The 20,039-nt window shown below is 43.4% G+C and overlaps 1 protein-coding gene across 1 annotated transcript; it reads left to right on the top strand.

Annotated features, from left to right (window-relative positions):
- Nucleotides 1-450: 450 nt before the first annotated feature.
- DEGS2 (delta 4-desaturase, sphingolipid 2) lies at nt 451-18,930 on the top strand. Its single transcript, XM_021549631.4, has 3 exons — nt 451-606; nt 8,926-9,668; nt 16,645-18,930. Exons 1-3 carry the CDS (start codon nt 525-527, stop codon nt 16,786-16,788), a joined length of 969 nt encoding a protein of 322 aa, XP_021405306.1. The 5' UTR covers nt 451-524; the 3' UTR covers nt 16,789-18,930.
- Nucleotides 18,931-20,039: the final 1,109 nt, after the last annotated feature.

Here is a 20,039-nt window from a genome sequence, read left to right as displayed (position 1 = left end):
CTGGGAGGAGCTCGCTCAACTGGGCTTTGCCCTAATCCACGGTTCTGCTTAGGGGTCTCTCTGGATTTATGGCGTTTGGACTACTTTACTTTCCAAAAGCTGTGTCTGGAAGTGGCAGGGGACCTGCAGCGCTGGAGTTCCCCTTGTGCTCTGGAGCTGCCCGAGGCGGCGATGGACGTAGTGGTTGTGTCCAGCCCCGGTGCTGGCAGCGGCACGACGGGGGTCGCCACTGCCCCGCAAAAGCGCCCACCCCGCCGCCTCTCCTGGCTGCCTTCGAGGCCCCTGCAGCGCGGCGAGCCGCGGCCGCCCGTCCCGTCCCAGAGTCAGCCCGAGGCACGCCGTCCCGCCGGACTGCCCCGGCATCGCGGAGGGGCTCCGCAGCTCTCCCGGCTGTGCCGCCCGAGCGAGCCGCGGAGCTGTCCCGGTGCCCGCCCGCGGCGGCCGCGGGGCGGGGGCGGCGGAGGAGCCGCCCCTCCGCGGGCGCGGAGCTATAAGGACAGCGCGGCGCGGGGCGCAGCAGCGCCATGGGGAACCGCGTCACCCGCGAGGACTTCGAGTGGGTCTACACGGAGCAGCCCCATACGCAGCGCAGGAAGGAGATCCTGGGTACGACGGGGGGCCCGGGCCCGGGCTCGGGCAGCCGGGCCGGGCTGCGCTCCTGCGCGGGAAGGGACGGGCGGGGCGGGGGTCCGCGCCGGGCAGCCGGTGTCGGTGCGGCTCGGGCTGGCGTCCGGGCTGCGGAGAGCGAGTGCCGCAGCCCGGTGGGCGTGCGGCGCTCCCAACTCTCCCGACTCTCTCCGGGGATGCCGCGGCCGAATCTGCGCCGAGCCGGGTCAGCGGTGGCGCCGCGGGCTGTGCCAGCGGCCGCCGGTCCGCACCGCGCCCCGGGAGCGGCGCCGCCGTCGGGGGGCGGCTCCGCCAGGCGCGCCCCGGGAGCGGGCTGCGAGCCCTCCTGCGGCCGCTTGTTCCCCGTGCCTTGGTGCGGCATCACAGTAAACGGGCACGCGGGTCACATCCGCTGCGGGACAACAGACAGTCCCCGCTGCTTGTCGGGGACAAGGTGCACTCCTGTACTTTCGTGCTGCACACGCAGCGTTTAACTGCTCGCAGGAGCGTGGGGGATCGGGAGGCTTATTTTTGTGGGGGGTTTGGGCTATTCTGAAGATAGTTTTTGAGAATAGTTGATAATTCAGAATTGTCGCAGAGTATTGTTGCGTATCTCCTAAAAATACATTTCCGACATTTTATTAATAAAAAATATTTTGATTTTCCCTCCTCTTTTCATTTGTGTGGGTTGGTCATTTTGTTTTCTTCCCTCTAATGAGTATGATAAAGTTTTTAAAGAACTTTTATAAAATGGCAATGGAACTTCTGACTGAGTTGCTGCACAAGGTATATTGTAATTAGGTGCAGTTTTTTAACTCCCACACAGTCTTGGAAATTAATCCAGGATTAATCTAAATTACAAAAACATTTCCAGTATAGTTGCAGTCATGGAATATCCATATCCAGGTTTGAATTACATCGAGGAAAATAATAATTATTTTACTATGTAATCATGATAGTCAAATTACGTCAGTATAGCAAGGGATGCTTTTTGGTGTTGGGCTCCTCATCCCTTCAGTCAAGGGGGCTACATTTTGGTGAGCTAAGGGTAGGAGGGTGTATGGTGGGTCTCTGTCCTTGCTGCTTGCTTGTGGTTTTGGTTGTGCTATAGAATGGGGAGGGCAAACCATGATGAAGCTGTAAGGAGGTACTTGGACTCCCTTGTTGCAGCAAACTCTTTTTTGGACTCTTCAGCGGCACACTTGCAGAGGTTTTGCCCACCCCCTCTTTCAGTTAAGAACAAGCAATTGGAATCAAGGTCCATCTCCTTCTTTACAGCTTCCCCTGCCCAGCTGTGGGAGTGGAAGGAAGGGCAGAGAGAAATACAACATGGAAAGAGAGACATGAATGATCTGTGTCTGGTGAGGCAGAATGGATTATAAAACTAGTGTCACAAACACCAAAATGCTACCAAAAGTTGCCAAAACTATCATAATATCCCACACAATATTTGTATAATGATTCTCACTCTATTATTCAAAGCCTAAGGTCACCTAGTATTCAGAGTATATAGTTACCAAAGTGTTTAGTGTTTGCTAAGCTGGGGTACACAGTAAGAATCTTAAATACATATGACCAAATATCTAGAAAAATCCATGTAATTTGCATTTTTGTGTACAACGATGCCTTGGGGACAGCATTCCATGCTGGTAAAGGAACTATTTCCTTCCCAATAGGTTAATGATTTAGTTGCTAAGCACTGAAACTTGATTGTTCTCTGGGCTGCAGCTTTTTAAAATGTTGGTCTCTCTCAGGCATGGCTATTTGGATTTAAATACAAATGGAAATTATCTGTTAGGGGAAAAAATGGGCAAACTGACAAACACGTAAGGCAGTTTCTTTCTTTATAAGTGGTGTTTCCTGGGCCGTTGCCTATAGAGCATCTGACAGGTAAAAAAAGTTCATCACAAATTTGTTTGTCCTGTCTTAAGAGTTAGTAGCCCATGTGTCTGTAAGTCTTTTGTAGTCAGTGACTATGTTGGAATGAGAGCTCCATGAGTCCAGTCTCCCTACCATGGGCAGGGATATCCTTTGATGGCTCAGGTTGCTCAGGGCCCCATCCTAACCTGTCCTTGATCATTTCCAGGGATGAGCCATCACAGCTTCTCTGGGCAACTGGTTCCAGTTGAGCTGCAGAACTGTGAGCAGTGTTTATCAGCTGCGCTGGCTGGAAACTGGCTTTGTGGCAGGACACTTGCACTAGATGAGGCTTGTGATCCTAAAGTCTATAATTATACCAGCAAATAGATCAACATTTTGCACAAGAGAGGGGAGATATTTTATCTCTTTTCTCTTTGTAGTGTCTAGGTATTAAAATGTAGCTTGTGCTTAGTAGTGTCTGTGTGCAACTGCTTCTGACTTAGAGTGGAGATCTCTTGCCAAGCTGGCACTTCGACCCTGATCACGTTATACATGTTCCTGAACACGTTATTCATGCTTTTCAGTTTATGAAATGGAATTGTTTCATTGCTATTCTGTCACTGTCTTGTTTATGAAAAGCCTGTTACTGCCTTGTGTCAGGACTGGGATTTGTGTAATGCTGCAGTAAGCTCTGTTAGGGAAAGATCTGGTTAAAACCTTCCTGATGGAAAAGTTTGTTCATCTAGATCTGCTTAGCCTAGAGAGGGCATCCAGTAGAAATAGAATTTCTACTTTTTGTCAGTAAAGATTTATTGGACTGAAAGACTTGGAGAAATTGTGCTCTGGTTAGTGGGAAGTGTTGATGGCTTTTCACTCTTGAGAGGTGAAAAAAAATCATTGCTTAAATGCAGGCAACACCATAATCATACAATGTATGGTCATTCCACCTGCAAACAATTTCCCAAATGCAAGCAATGAGCAATATGTTGTGACATGGGAAGAGTGAGATCGTATTTGTGCCATGGGCTGGATCTAACTTTAAAAAAGTACTGTAAGTTAGACAGGAAATATCTTGTCTCACAGGCTCCTTAGGGAAGCACTTGTTTGCTGCTGAGGATGAGAGCTGAATCAATGTTGCTCAGGATAGACAAGGAACATCTGAATATGAGCCAATATCCAAGAATGCTTAATAGTTATGTAATTAGTTTTTTGGCAGGTTATTTTGGAGTGGAGATGGTGCAAGTGTTTTATATGTACTTGATCCTGTAGGAAGTCTGAGATGTTAGCCTATGGGGATAGGTAGAACAAAATAAAAAGCCAAAATCCATTTTATTTTAGCATTTAACTGATCTGAGTACAGCTTCCAGCTCTGCTCTCTTATTTAGAGATTAATCTGCTATTTCTTCCAGCTGTTTCTTCTGTTGCCTTTTTAAACATCACATTTATGAAAATTCTGATAAGTTGTACATACTGAAATATGCAATATATTATGTCCCTAGCTTAAATCAAAGCTCTGAAGTACATGTGCTTCTGGCAAAGAAACTGTTTGCCCTTTATGCTGCAGTGTGTGGGCACAGTGCTGCCCCTGGTTGTGAACATCCTCTGATGAGCACGGAGAAGAGCTGCTGTCCCAGTGCTCATGCCACTTCCCTGTGGGCATCACCTTTGAAATAAACCACATGGGCAGAGAGCGACTGATTTAGGCATTTGTGGTCTTCCATGGGAAATGTGTTGAGTACAACCCAAGGCTTCAGCGTAGTCCATACTGCAGATTTTTCAGAAGGAGCTGGAAGCCCTCTTTCTAGCATTCCTACATCCTTTTACTGTGAACTAGCTAATAAACAAAGGTAAGCAAACAGGTTACAGCTGCTGACATAGTGATGTGCTGACATCATCCAGCTCTGCTGACAGCGGCAGAGTGGCACCACTGTGGTACTTTCCCTCTGGTGGCCACTTCTGGGTGACCCACTGCCCTTGGACCAGCTAGCACTAAGATATTTAGAAGCTTGTGGGTGACAAATACAAGATTAAGACACTTATCCTTGCACAGTGGACATATAAAACTTCAATGAAATTAGCTGGGCCAAAAATGTTTCTTATTGTTTTGTGTACTGGATGGGTTTTTTCACAGGAGACTATGAAAAACCAGAAAGTGTTGTCATATTGTCCTCTGTGTATCCTACCTGTGTCTTGACTCATGCATTGTTTGAATTAATAATAGAATTAATAATAGAATAATACAATATATTGAGTACCAGGTACATCATCAACTCAGGTTGTTCAGAGCCCCAACCAACCTGTCATTGAATGTTTCCAGGGATGAGGCATCTGCAACCTCTCTGGGCAACTGTGGGCAACCCTTATTGTAAAAAATGTCTTTCTTATGTCTAGATTAAATGTCTCCTCTTTTAGTTTGGAACTATTACCACCTGGCCTATCACAACATGCCCTACTAAAAAGTCAGTCCCCATCATTCCTATAAACTGACAATAGATGTTGACAGGCAATAAGGTGTTCATAAGCCTTTTCCTCTCCAGGCTGGACAGCCTCCATTCTCAACTCTCTCAGCCTTTCCTTATTAGAGGTGCTCCAGCCCTCTGACAGTTTTCATGACCGTCCAACTTGGTCCAGCTTGTCCGTGTAATTCACTGATGACTTGGGTGTGCTGTGCTTTTGTAAGCAGGTTTCTGAGCTGAGCTGCTACAAGGTAAAACACTATAATGTTAGTAAACTGTCTTCATTTGTTTTGTTTATTTATTTGGTACAACTACCAGCTCCAGCATAGTAGTAAAGCTTACATCCTGTGCCTGGCATCTCTTTTATCTGTTTTGGCAGGGACTCATAATCAATAGAATGCAATCCAGGGCAGCAGTATCAAGGATTTTTTTTTATTTTTTCCTACTTCCCTTTAACAAACCTTCTAAGTGACTTATACTGAGAAGTATGTCCACTTTGACTTTATCAATATGCTGCACTTGGGGTGGAAAGAAAGGAAAACTAAGAAATTAAATCTCTTCTCTTTTTGCTACTAGTTTCTCATGGATGTAGACAAGGCTGCTGCTCCTTTAAATCTCCATCACCACTGTCCCTCTGGCCAGCTCCTGCTCTTGTTCACTTTCAAATCCCATGTTTACTAAAATGTGCAACTGTGAAGTATGTAGTGTCACATCAATGAGAAATTGTGTCTGATGTCATCACTGGGACTTGCCTGAGTTATCTCAGGGACTGAATCAGTAGGACAGAGGATGAGTGAAAGTTCAGAACAAGGTATTTGCTGTCTCCTTAGGAGCAGGAACAGCAGGACCTGGCAACCAATGGCCTGTCCAGGAACAATTGCTCCAGCCCTGAGGATCCCTGTAGGGCTATGGTGAGTGCTTTTGGATCTCCAGAGAGAAGCATCAATGGAACAAAATACATAGATTAATTTGTAATTTTAGTCACTTGGTGAGCGAGACCTGCCTCTTAAAAGATGTGTAGAACAATGGAGTCATCTCTGTGAAAAATTAATTTAGTAAATGGGTTGTTTCAGAATTGTGAACCTTTCTGAAAAATAAACTTGAAGCATTTGTTGTCTCTTGACTTGTAAGAGTGGGGAATGCTGTCTCATCACCGTGGAGCAGAGAGTCTGTGGAGCTGTCTGGGCCGAGTTACTAATACATTTACCTCCTGTACTAAAGTGCCTGTGCTGCTTTGGCAGTGTGCTGACCTTGGAGACAGAAAAGTCATCCCTGTGCACTGCTGTACATCTACACCAGTGTCCCCACGCTCCCAGCAGTGCAGTGGCTCAGCCTGGACAACTAGAAGCAGCACCATGGATAACCTATCTGCTGGCCTGAGCTAGCAGACGTCCTCAGTGAGCTGGAGGCTGGAAGATGTGCTGTGCAGACACCAGAGCAGCTGGGTATCTCTTGTTCTCATTCGACTGTAAAGGGCAAAACTTGGTCCCATGCAGTTACATAACTAACTGTAGGTGTTGTGTCCTGTCCTGTGTTGTGTGTCCCTGCCTTCATCCACCCCCCTGCCCAAGCCATGGCTTCTCTGTGAGGAGAAACCTGAATTTTTCCATGCCACAGTTTCAGGATGGCTTTATCAGTATTAATGATAAACAGACACAGTATTGTGGTTTGACTAGTATGCAAAAGTTTACAGTTGGAGTTAATCATGTGTTGAATTTAATATTAAACCTTGGCAAGTTACTTAATAGCTGTCACCTGTGATAAGTGCAACCTGCCTGCATTGCTGCTTGCACACACTGTTGCCATTTGGCAGTGACTGCTATGGAACTTTTCAAATGGAATCTGCAGTCCTTGTTGGCTGCCACAGAAAGAAATAAGTTAAAAACTTCCATTATTTTCAAATGACAGTATGAAGCATCTCTAAGCAGTTTTCCCATCTAATTAAACTTTATTTTTTGGTTATTTTGGTGGGGTGGGGGCAGGGGGAGGGGGTGTCAGTGTGGCCTCAATCTGACCAGGCTGAGGAGCAGATTTAGTTATTTTAGTTTTCATCTCTTCTGGTGACTGCAGTAACTTATCTCTTACCAGCCACCCGATGTGACAACATTTGAAGTGGCTTGACTTACTAAAGTATTTTCTGGCTTTTGGACAGATGTCCTTAGGAAAGAGATTAAGCTATATAAAACTACACTGTAATAGTCTTTCTGACCAGGTTATTATATTCTTGTACTTTAGAGCAAACTTTGCATAAGCAGCACTTGATGTAAAATTTAAGTACCTATTCAGATACTAGAGACAACTATTGGCATGTTAACTTTATTGGTGTGCAAAACATAATTTCAAGAATGGTGAAAACAGCAACAAGAAACAAAACAGCAAAACAAAACAAACAAAAAAACCCCTGGAGTTTCTGGAGATTTTTGTCAAAATATTTCTCTGACTTTAGAAAGATATGAACTTTCACTACAGCTTTCCCAGCACTTAGAGAATCTCTCTCTTGCCTGAATACTCCTCATGGTGACCTTGACCTCCTTTTCCTCACAAGATTTTAGTATATCTGCTTTGTCCTCATCTTCCACAGCACTTTTCTAATCTTTGTAATCTCTAATTTCTGTTCAAGATGGGCTGAAGTTGGCCAAGAGGCTCAAAGGTTATTGGAATGGTTGCTGAGCATTCCCATATTAACCTGCTTCTTTAAGCAGCACTTCATCTTTTTGAGTTTCTGTACACTTCTCAAGGTTCACTTCTACAAAAACCTTCTCTGCATCTAGCACTCAATATCTACCACTGCTTTCAAGGTCACGTAAATTCCATCTATTGTCTCCAGCCTTTGTTTATAGTAGACACAGCTGCATAGATGCAGATCATTGTAATCTGATTTTATTGTATTGGTATTATACTGTGACAGTCAGATGATGTTTACTTTTTTATTCATAAAATGGGCCCATGAAACTCACAGGAATGCTGTGTGACCTCAGGGTTCAGAATGAGTGACTTCTCTATGCAGTTGTATGTGTAAGCTGCAATTACTGAGAAATGCAAAGTATGAGTTAAAGGAAGGAGGTCAGTGCATGGCTAAAAGCCATAAGGCAGCAGAAGGAATCACGTGCAAGGTAATATTGGAAGTGAGAAGTGTGGATTTGCAAAGAGATGTGAATCGGTGAACAGCACCTAGAGGATCAGCTGTACTCTTATTTTCTTTTTAAAGGACAGATGAATGGCTGGTGGGACTGAAGATCAATAAGCTGGTCCTGGCCTGACATGAGTCAGACTTACAGGCCTAGCCCAGCTCTCTGCTGTGCTGCAGAATTTGTGAAGTCTCATGAAGCTGTTGTGTGATAATCTATGTGGCTTTTATGCCTGCTTTTGGTATGTGACATAGGAACAGAAAAAAATTTGCCACGCTGTACAAAATCCTGATAGTATACTGTGATGTTACTATGTGTGAAGAATTGTACCTGTTGTGAGCACTGGTAAACACTCAAATAATTAGGATTTTTTTTTAAATGCTGTGTTTGTCATCTAACCACAGAGCAAAACCTGGAGAGCCTGTTGCTCAGCTCTCTCCTCTACTTGTGTGTTTGAAACAGCAGTGTGAAAAGGGCTACAAAGAAGGCAGTTGTATTCCTTTAGTGGAAAATAACATCTGAGCAAAATACAAAAGGACATAAAAAACTTAAAAAACATGACAGAAATCCTGTGGGATTTGGCATATTACTACTCATCACTGTGAATCAATATTCATTGTGGGAAAGGTACATTATGCCACAGAGAGACCATCAGGGTATGTTTTTTATACGTCTTTATATATCAATATGTATCAGAATGGGACATTATGCTGGAACTAGTAAAACTTTTACCATAGTGGCAACCCTATTTTGGAATTAACATTTTATAAAACCAGGGCCTCAAACATAGTGTGATAAAACCAGAATGTCACAGTGGTGATTGTGTTTGCCTAATTATGATCTAACCAAGTTTTTCTCTGCATTTTTCCCTTTAGCAAAGTATCCAGAGATCAAGACTCTGATGGGACCAGATCCATATTTAAAGTGGATTGTATCTGGAATGGTTTTCATGCAGCTGCTGGCATGCTACTTGGTGAAAGACTTATCTTGGAAATGGATTTTTTTCTGGGCTTATGCTTTTGGGGGCTGCATCAACCATTCCCTGACCCTTGCCATCCATGATATTTCACACAACGTGGCCTTTGGGAACAAGCAGGCCAAGTGGAACCGATGGTTCGCAGTCTTTGCCAACCTGCCCATTGGCATCCCCTATTCTGCCTCCTTCAAGAAGTACCACATTGACCATCACAGGTACCTGGGAGGGGACAGCTTGGATGTGGACATTCCCACAGACTTTGAGGGCTGGTTTTTCTGCACGCCGCTTCGGAAGCTGCTGTGGCTGTTCCTCCAACCTCTGTTCTACAGTCTGAGGCCACTGTATGTGAACCCCAAAGCAATCACACGGATGGAAATTCTTAATGCTCTCGTCCAGTTCTCTATAGACCTCATCATTTACTACCTGTGGGGGCTCAAACCTGTTATTTACTTAATAGCAGGTACTATTCTTTGCTTGGGTTTTCATCCCATTTCTGGGCACTTCATAGCAGAACACTACATGTTCCTAAAAGGGTATGAGACATACTCTTATTATGGACCTCTGAACTGGCTCACCTTCAATGTAGGCTACCACATGGAGCACCATGACTTCCCCAGCATTCCTGGATGCAGATTGCCTATGGTAAGTGTAGCATGAGCACGAGTGAGTGGGATTTTTATGAAAGCTGCTAAGCTGTGTCAAAGAAAACACTCCAAATCATAGCAATTTATCAATTTTAGGGGAAAAAAAGGGGAGAAATAAAGGAACAGCCTTTTGGATTTGTTTCTAATTAATTTGGAGCCAAAGATTGAGAGAAACAACTGTCAAACTGCTGTAATACTTAGTTTATTTGATGCAAACTAGAACATCCAGTCCTCAGAGGGCTTGAGGAATCCTTTTGCATGATAAAATCCTCCAACAAGGCTTTAAATGGCTCAATTTACATCCCTCAGCCACTAAGTTTCAACTTTTTGAAACGCTAAAGGGAGGCAGGTGGCAATTGCTATTTGAAATTTGTCTAATGATCAATCTGCTAACTGTATTGCTTGATTAACATCAAAGAAAAGTTTTTCTGTTTTTAAGATGACATAATTTTTGGGGCATGTTCCAGCTTGACATAGGTAGCACTGGAAAATAAAGCCACACTCTCTGACTCCTTTTAGCTCTCGTGCCCCACCCACAGAAACTGAGGAGGCCTGGTCTGTCCTTGGGAAAGTGCTGTGGCTTTCCTCCTTTGAAAGGCAAACCCCTTTTTGTTTACGTTTTATCAGTTGTGGGAATCAAATTTGCAAGGCCCAGGTGTCTAGGAATGGTTTTCCATCCCGCTCCAGGTGTGTAGCTGCTCCTGTGTGTTTAATGCAAGGGCTCCTCAGCAGGTGCTCACGGTGTTAGAGGTACGTGACTTCCAAGGATTACTCCTACACAGAAGTTCTCCAACATAACAGGAAGGAAACATCTTTCTGTGGGCTGATGCAAAGTTGGGAACTGCCACTGCAATATCCATATGAGGTGGAGGTAGAGCCTGAGGCTCAGGAGCTGTGACCTCCCCAGCACTACTGACACCATGTGCAACTTCTGTGCTGGCATACCAGGGCAAACCCTGCTGTACGGGCTCGTGTTCTCCATCACAGAAACACTCCCTGAGAGGAGATTCAAATCAAGGGGAGATGTTCTTGTGTAGAAGAGAGTAGGAAGCCTCTACATAGCCTGCACTTGTGTTTCATTCACTGCTTTGCTGCTGGAGGTCTGTCCTGGAGATGCTGCCTGTTCCTGGTGAGGCCCAGAGGAGCTGGTACAGCAGCCCACACTGGGATGTGCAGTTCTCCTGTGAGGTGCTCCCATCACTGATACACCTGATAGCTCAGCTGGGAAGTGCATGTGCTTAGCTTTAGTTTCAAATGTTCAAACTTGTTAGATGGGCTTAGATACCTAGATTACCAAAATGAAAATAGAAGAGAAGGAGGTTAGCTCCATATCCTGCACAAGGTAGGTGAGTGACTAATTGAACTTGCTGGGACTGTTGCTCCAGCCCTGATTGAGACCTGAAAAGCTCTTCTCCACCCACACCACAAAGAGTTCAGCCTAATTCCTCGAGGCAGTGCAGCAGCAGCAAGTGTCAGCCCTCCTGCATAAAGATGGAGTTATTAGCTGAATTTCATGGGCTTGTGTTCATGTGTGTTTTGCTCTTTGGCAAGTGAGACTTGCCCTGCTGGTGGAGGAGAGAGCAGGTTTGTCAATCACTGTTGCCTGACAGAACTATATGGAAGACTTGGAGTTTGACAAGAGATCAATTACAAGTAAAAATTCTATTAAAAAGAATTATATTTTAAAAATTTCTATTTTCTTTGGCAAAACAGTTCCTGTAGAAAATCCTTTGACCATTAAAACAAATTGGTTACTCTTTTCTACAAAATGAGAAAAAAAAAAAATCTCTGCTCCTCTGATGAAAAGAGATAAGGAAACAGATCCTCTCTGATTAACTTTAAATCCTGAACATAAGGAAACAGATCCTCTCTGTTTCAATCTTGAACTTCATTGCAGGTAAGAAACCTCACTGTACTCTGCTTTGCTTAACCTTCTGGCAAACTCCTCACTCAGCAAAGATATTTTTTTTTTTCAGATTTAGTCTCTTAGACACTTGAACTTCTAATAATTGCATTGTGTAATATGGATTATCTCTCAGTGAGACTATTTTTGTTTTTAATTATTGGCAAATAGAAAGTGGAGTAAAGAGCTCTATTTTTAAAGATCTATCCTGCATGATTGAGATCAGGGGAGAAATAGGATTTGAGAGGAACTGGATCTTAATCTTGGAGAGTAACTAGTTTTTCAGCTTGCTTATCAGGAAAGTAAATTCAGCGTTTTCCTTTGTTACAGGTGTGTCATTCAGAACATTCTGAGTAATGTGTTTGCCACTGGAAGGACCTTTACCCTAGGACTGTGACAGATTTGAAAGAGGAAGAATTAGGCTGTGAGCATAAGCTTATGGATATTAAAGATGAGTGACATGGGTGCCCAGTAAGAACTTTCCCACTAGTATCATGAGAGATTACACAAGAGACCATGAAATTTAACTTTGCAATGAAGGACCTGCTCTAAGAAAAACCCCTGTAGACTTAAGAATAGATTAGTCTTTAAATGAAGTCTTACAACTATAAAATATTGCATTGTTTACCAAATGAGCAAAGAGATCCATTCTTCATTGTATGAAGGACTGAGTATACTTATGGAGAGAGGAGATTGGAGGAGGAACTCTTCTAGAAGCTACAATAAAAGTGGCAGTGTTACCAGGGGCAAACTAGTTACTCATTAAGCTTGTGGGAAAAGGAAAAGACATGGTATAAAACCAGATTTATTAGACAGACAAGACTGGAAAACATGGTAGATGTGCTGGTTTTGAATTGCAGATTTCATTAACCCTATGATGGCTAGGAGGGCTAGCTTGAGTGCTCACCATCCTGTGGTGGGGATGTAGGACTATAGAGGGGACTTCTTGTAATAAGTCTTCGAGCATTCTAAATGTAATTTTTCAGCTTTGTGTCATAAGGATCTTTAGTTTCTGTATAGCCCCAGGACAAAGAATGTGTAACAGCCACGCTGAAATACTAGGCTGCATTTAACTTTTGTACCTATCAGATATGAAGACTGTGAGTAGGATCCTGTCACTGTGCTCTACAAGCACAGAACCAGAACAAAAGTTTCAGTCCAAAAGATGGATTTCTTGCCCTGCCACCTTGACCTACTTGAAGAAAAGCCTCAATATACCATGTGCCAAGTGCCTAGTAATTGTCCTGCAGACTTTGCATTCTCTTGTTATCTTTCCATGATAACAGAATCACAGATTGGGTGAGGTTCAGGTTCCCTGCTCAAACAGGGTCATTCTGAAGCACATGGCACAGGATTGTGTCCAGATGGTTCTTGAATATCCCCAGTGAAGGATATTCACTGCTTCTCTGGGCAGCCTGTTCCTGTGCTCAGTGTCTGCACAGTAAAGAAGTTCTTCCTCGTGTTCGGGTGGAGCTTCCTGTGCATCAGTTTCTGCCTGTTGTACCTTGTGCTATTGCTCAGTAGCACTGAGAAGAGTCTGGGTCCATTCTCCACCCTCCAGGTACTTAAAGGGTTGATGAGGTTCCCTCTCAGTTGTCTTTTCTTGTGGCTGAACAGGCTCCATCAGCCTTTTCTTGTAAGAGAGGTGCTTCAGTCCCTCAATCAACTTTGTCACCCTTCACTGGACTCGCTGCAGGAGCTCCATGTCCCTCTTGCACTGAGGAGCCTAGAACTGGACAGAGCACTCCAGATGTGATTCAATTTTCATTTACAAACTAGCAATGAGTTAAGACTTACAGTTTTGATTTGTAAGGAGGAAGACAGGGAGGAGTTGAAGAAGATGGATCACCTACAATGCAATATATGGAGAGCTTGAGGAGCAGGATTTTGGAATACTTAATTTACAGTGCCATCCTCCTTAAGACAATCAATGATCTGGCCACAAAACTTGTTACCTAGAAACTGCCATTTACAGGTTTTATATTGTAACCAGAACGTAGCACAGAGGATGACTCTTCCAGCCTCAACCATACTTAATAGAGATAGAATCATTAAGGCTGGAAAAGACCTCCAAGATCATTGAGTCCAAACTTTGATCTAATACCACCATATCAACTAAACCATAGGATGAAGTGACATGTTGAGTGATTTCTTGAACACTTCCAGGGGTGGTGACTCCACCACTTCCTTGGGCAACTGTTCTGATGTTTGACAAGTCTCAGTGAAGAAATTCTTTCTCATGTCCAACCTTCTCCCTTGCTGCAGCTTGAGGCCTTGTTTCTCTTGTCCTGCTGCTTGTTGCTTGGGAGAAGAGGTGGAGCCCCACCTGGTTACACCCTCCTTTCAGGAGTTGTAGAGTGATAAGGTCTCCCCTGAGCCTCCTTCTCTGCAGGCTAAACAACCCCAGCTCCCTCAGCCACAGCTCATATGATGTTGCATTTAAAAGGGAGCCTGCATTAAATTACTTTCTGCACTCCCACTATCCAGTTTTTCTGGTAGATAAGGTGATAATTCTGTTTTATGTATGGAGATGCTGAAAGAAATAATGAAAAATGAGATGGTTTTGCTGGAAAACTTTTGCTTAGATCTGTTATTAAAGAGAAATGTGTTTTAAAATTATTTCCTGACACGTGTTAGTAAAATGGGAAGATGTACCTAAGGAATTTCCTTCTTTTCCGTAAGAAAATCTTTCAGCAGTCCCCCTTGTAACTGCATCCATTGAATTTTCTCTTTCCTCCTTTTCTTATTGCAGTTTTACCTTCCCTTCTCCATATTTTCTGTACATCTCCTACAGATGATTTGCCCGGAGACCTTGGAGTGCTGCAAGTGGTGCCTCCCTTCCTGCACAAGGTGCTGCTTCTGTTTGCAGAAGCTATTGGGCTGAACATAGGCAGGCTGTTTATTGGCCTCTTCTCTGGGCCATTTTTAACTACTTTGTCACTACTACTTTTCCTTTGGAGCCTTTGGGGCCAGAGGATGCAGCCTGAGACATTGCTCCTAGGAGCTGAATTGGTTTCTGTGAATCTCCAGCCTTCTACTTCCACGTGCAAGGGGCAGTATAGGGAAACTTCCTGAAGCTCTTGTAGTGGTCAGAATATAACATGGTCAAGAGCTCTGCAGGATAATGTAACTACGTAAGAAAACATGGTCTGGTTCAGAGGGCAAGAAATACATGGGGCTCTGGAGAAGAGGGGAATGGTAGACTTGCTATGTGAACTCGAGTAGTGTAGATGAGGGCTAAACTACAGATGAAAGGCAGAATTCAGGCAGAATTTCTAAAATGGAGGTAGGAAAGAAGGTCTAAGCAAGTGTGTGCTAGGTAATGACCATGTCAGAGCTAGAGTGAAGCTTTTGAAGCTGGGTACCTGAGCCCCCATTTGTGTTTGCATCAGGCTTCATGAGTAGCCTTCATTCCAGGGAGCTTACTGTTGAAATAGTCCTCCCTCTCATCCTCTGGCTATTTCAATTACCCTGCTGGGAAAAGGGAGGATACAATACCCAGATTAAATTATTTCTGACTGGATTTAAAGAAGGAGCATAGGGAACCAAATCTGCATGTCCAGAGATCTTGGAAACATGGAAATCACCTCTCTTCCAGAGGTTCCTCATTAACAAATATCTCTAAGTAGAAATCATGATATTGTCTGAATATCATTGAAAATGAACCATTGAAAATTAAGTACTTTGAAGGACAAACCAATGCTTTAAAGAAGGATAGAGAAAATGGTTATTAAGTTGGAGGAATTCAGTGAAAGACAGAATACAGTCAGAGCTGAACTGAATATTCCATCTCTAGCACAGCACTACCATGGCAGGAGGACAAGGAGTGTGAGAGGTACAAAGGTAAAAGATCTTAATGGCTCTTGTACATTATCCAACCTACTTTACAGAGATGTGTCTACTAGGAAGCTGAATTAATGAGGCAATTAACAGGGAGTCATACTAGTTTATAATTTAACTTTCACTTGAATTCTTACCTTTTCAATAACTGTTCAATAAATGCTGTGTTAAGGTTGCCCCGTTATACCTTGGGTGATGATGAGACCCTCTTCCTGCATGATGGTTTCTGTGTAACCCTTTCTCTCTTCACTGGAAGTCTGCACTGTGCTCAGTGCAGCTGGCTTTAAAATTCTGCAGGGTTTTAAAGAGAGATGTCATGCTGTTCAGCAAGACAAACTACTCTATTCTAGAGCTTTGTTTGTCTAGGAGGTGGAGCTGCAATAAAACCATGCCCAAGCAGTTATGTGCAAGTGTACTGTAGTTAACAGATTTTGCTGCTTCATAAATGTGTTCAAAAAGCAAAGCATCTAGTTGGAGCAGGAATAATAAATGACAACTTGGGAATCCTCACAGTTCTCTGAACCTGCCAGCTTTGAAACCTCTGTCCTCTGGTTCTGGCCTAACTCCCACTACAAGCACCATGCCAATGATGCACAATGCTTCTCTGATGGCAACAGTCTTCAGACCTTGGGAATTGTAGCAGGGATGAAATTTTATTGGACTTGTGACCTAATAATGAATCTCAGTATTTTTAATATCAGACTGAGGAGAACCACCCCTGCAATTTTCTTTGCCTGCTGGAGGAACCCATCTCTTGGATTTGCATCATGGTAGCAGAATGCAGGGTAGAAAACAAAGCGTGGGCAAGGCTGTGTCTGTCATTTTCTCAGTTGTTAATTCTCTCATACCCATAAGCCTCAACAGAAGAATATTACGAATGGCAAACAGGGCTTTAAATATAACGTGCTGGAGTCTTGGCAATTGATAAAGTGGATAAAGTATCTTATTGTGGAGATCCCACCACCTCTGAAATGAGACAAAATAGTTCTGACTGAAGGCAGCAATCCATTGCCTTTCAAGTTATGACACTGTGAGGCAAAACTTACATCAGAAATCTGCTAAGAAGTATCTAAATGCATTTAAATACATCTCATTTGGCTGAACTTCAGAAGCTCACAAGCAATAACAAGTAACTTCAGGTAATGGATGTGCTATCAGATCTGAATGTGAAGGTTGAAACACACCTGACTCTGTTCAGCCAAACAGCTCATTCTCTCTCTTCTTCTTCCAGGTGAAGAAGATTGCAGCAGAATATTATGATAACCTCCCACATCACCAGTCCTGGATTCAAGTTCTGTGGGACTTTGTTTTTGATGACACGCTTGGTCCTTATTCAAGGGTTAAGAGACTGTGCAAGCTGGCAAAGGAAAGCTAACGGGGCAGCTCTGCCTGCTGCAGTGGAGTGTGTTTGTTCATTCCCATGACATCAGTTTTCTGCAGAAATAGAAGGATCTTTGTATGCGCTGAATTAAAGTTGGTGCATGCTGCTTATGCCAAGAGGATGAGTGTGAAAATGAAGTTGTCTAAAATTTTAGACAACTGATACTTTTTAATAAAGGATATTTGTATATTCAACCCTCAGAACCTAGATTAGAGTGAACTATGATTAGGTGAACCTTTGGTCTAGGCTTAGAATTAACTTCCCGGGGCACAAGTGCCCAAACCTAAGTTTTAGTTTTGTCTGTGGGTGGAATGTTTGCTGTGTGTTATGTGTGAGCATGTGTATGTGTAGTTCATGTATGTTTCTCTTGATGCCAGGTTGGAAGTAGATGCTCTGTGTGCACAGGACTGTGGAAGCAGGGAAGACTGGCATGCAGAAGTAATGATACTCTCTGGAGAACACAAGGGTGCTTTTAGCTCAATGTCTTGTCTAACCTAGTATCTTCTGATAATTGCTAATAGCAGAAATTTTGTATATGCAATGGAATATGTTTATATTTTTGTACGTCTGTAACATTATTTCAGTAGCTGTTGTTTGATCTTTATTCCAGAACTTTGTCTAAACCTTTTCTGAAAGAATTTCCATTCTTATGATGTAATATTATTGCTAACTGACAGATCTGAAATGTGGCAAGGAAAAATCCTTTTTTAGTGCTCCACCTACTTCCTGATCAGCAGCATGGATGTGCCTCTGAGGAACTGGGTGGTCCTTCCTCACTCACCTTTTCAACAGTATTCATAACTTCATGTACCTTACCCTTTTCCCTACTGTAAGTCCTCTGGGGAAAGGATAGGTTCTAGTTTTAATTTTTCCTTGCCAAAATTATTATCATTCCTGATCACCTTGCTTAGTCTCCTCTATATTACACCCCTTTCTGTGCATGGGAGTTAGGAGTACGTGCCAGTGAAGACATGGAGATGTCTTCATCTTCATGGTGGTATTTGTTCCTAACTTTTTTCAGAATAATGGCAATTCTTTCCCTCTGTCATTCAAGGGGCACAACTTGACATCTGGGAAGCACATGAGACTCCAGCTATATAAAATTGCCACTGGTGGTGTTAAGGGGATGTTCCTGGAACATGGAGATGGGGTCATTTCTCTCTCTATATCTCTTGCTTGGTGCTATTGACATTAACTTTCATCTTTCATCTCTCATTTCCACCTACTGGCATACTAAAATCTTCCTGCCTGTCCTCTCCAATTATAAACTTCTGGCTATCCTCAATAATTTTGTATCATCAGAAACCTTAATCAACATAACCTTTTTCCAAGCAGCACAATATTTTGGGAGTCAGGAATTCAGATGCCATCTAGTAAATTCCCTCTACCATGGAAAGCTGGCAAAATATTTTTGTTCTTATAAAGTGGTTAAAAGAGAAATTATATATATAAAATTTCTGTAGCCCTCTAACAGTTTGGGTTTTTTCTTCTGGAAATCCATGGCTATAACAAAGAAAAATATTATTGTACAGCCTCATTGGTCCCTCAGAGTATGTGATTAGACCCGGGAAGCCTGATTTCCTCACTAAACATGATTTTGTTCCTTCCTTCAGCAGCACTGGATCCAATGAGTCAGTCTGTCTGTTCACTAGGCAGCTGAGCAGGGTTTCTCCTGCAGCATTTTGGGTTCCACCTTTATTTCCCCATTCTCCATTTTTCTCACCTATGTGATTTTGGCAGTTGGGTAAATAAATACCCAGGCTTGCTCAGCAGATCAAGATTCTTTGTAATATAGGAGCTGGAAATTATTCACCAATACTATTTTGTGCTTTTGGATAAGGAGAACAAGAATGAAGCTTCTTCCAGCACTTCAGCCTTTACTGATTCCTCAGTGATGAACATACCTAAGACATTATAAGTATTAAAGCTGCTTTCCTCTGGTGTGGGAACTTCCATTACCTTTGTATCAGTGCTTATGTCAGGGAATTTCAGTTTTTTATTAATTTACTGCAGATTTGCTGGCACTCTGATCACATATTCAATTTCCTTTGTCTTTAGCAGCTGTTCCTCAACTCTCTTGTCCAACTTAATAAGTTAATATAAAAACCACAATAAAGATTATGCCATTTTCCTCAATATGACTGTTGTCCTTATCCTCTTTGATGAGTGACCTTATGCTGTAGTTCCCTTACTCAGCTGTTTCATGATCCAGTCCCACATCTGCTGTGGACTACTAACCTAGCCTGACACACAGGCTCTGGTGTAAATGAGCCAACCAAAATTGTCAGCTGCTTCTTCACCTGCCTCCCATCAGTATTTCCATCACGGTCCCAACATGCTTAGCCGGGGCAGCCCCACAGCCCTCCTGCTCAGCCCTGCCCATCTCAGCAGGAGCTGGCTGGAAGCCTGCAGTGCCTGCAGATGTGCAGTGTGAGCTGGGTCCCAGCGTGTGGGGTGCTGCTGGAGAAGGCTGTGGTCCTGCTCTCTCCATGGGCACTTGTGTTTGCTACTACCAGTTGGCAGGAGGGTTTTTTTCATAACCACAGGGCATATGGGTTAAAAGCGTGTTTGAGCTATGTATAGTTTTATTCCCTTTGCTTAAGAATTGATCTAAATCTCCTTCATTGTTTGGACACACTAAGGCTCTGGCAAATAGCTGTATGATAGGAAGGACTGGAGAGTGATGTCACCTTAGATTTCTGCTATGTAAGATGCCTGTGGCCTGCCCTGTTGCAGTGGCTCAACAAACCCAGTATGAAAGGACACCCTTCTCTGCAGAGACAGCTAGCAAACTGAATTACTGTCTGGGAGGAGAGAATCCTCTGGTAGTGCCACTACTGGAAATAATCCACCTTGCACATCCCTGTCACTGGAGCTGAAGGTTGGGAACTGGCACAGTGCTAGTGATGCCAGGACTGCTCCCCTGCCAAGCTTCACTTTCCACCCCACACACTTTGCTCCCACTATTAAGTGTCCCTGTGCAAACTTCAGCTTATTACGTTGTAATTATATGAGGCCTGCAAAGGTAATTGAAGAAAGTAAGAAAATCCCATTTACAGCAGCTGGCTGATGTTAACACAGGGGCACACCTTATCCAGGTTGTACAACATGGTTATTAGGTGACCTTAGGCAGAATGCCACATTCCAAGGAAAAACATGAACCGTGCCAAGCACCAACCTCCAGAACCTTAGTTAAGATTACAGGAGAGGTTCACAAAACAGATGTCATCTTGAGAAGCAGGAGT

Source organism: Lonchura striata, chromosome 5, assembly GCF_050655825.1.
Source record: "Lonchura striata isolate lonStrDom1 chromosome 5, ASM5065582v1, whole genome shotgun sequence".
Lineage (NCBI taxonomy): Eukaryota > Metazoa > Chordata > Aves > Passeriformes > Estrildidae > Lonchura > Lonchura striata.
The sequence above is the reverse complement of the archived record's forward strand: the minus strand, read 5'-3'. Positions and strand labels throughout refer to the sequence as shown.

Excerpts from the sequence above, each read along its gene's own strand:
- DEGS2 (XM_021549631.4), top strand. The coding sequence starts at position 525 with ATGGGGAACCGCGTCACCCGCGAGGACTTCGAGTGGGTCTACACGGAG. Across the intron at positions 607-8,925 it reads GCGCAGGAAGGAGATCCTGG|CAAAGTATCCAGAGATCAAG; the intron begins GTACGACGGGGG and ends TTTTCCCTTTAG. Across the intron at positions 9,669-16,644 it reads CTGGATGCAGATTGCCTATG|GTGAAGAAGATTGCAGCAGA; the intron begins GTAAGTGTAGCA and ends TTCTTCTTCCAG.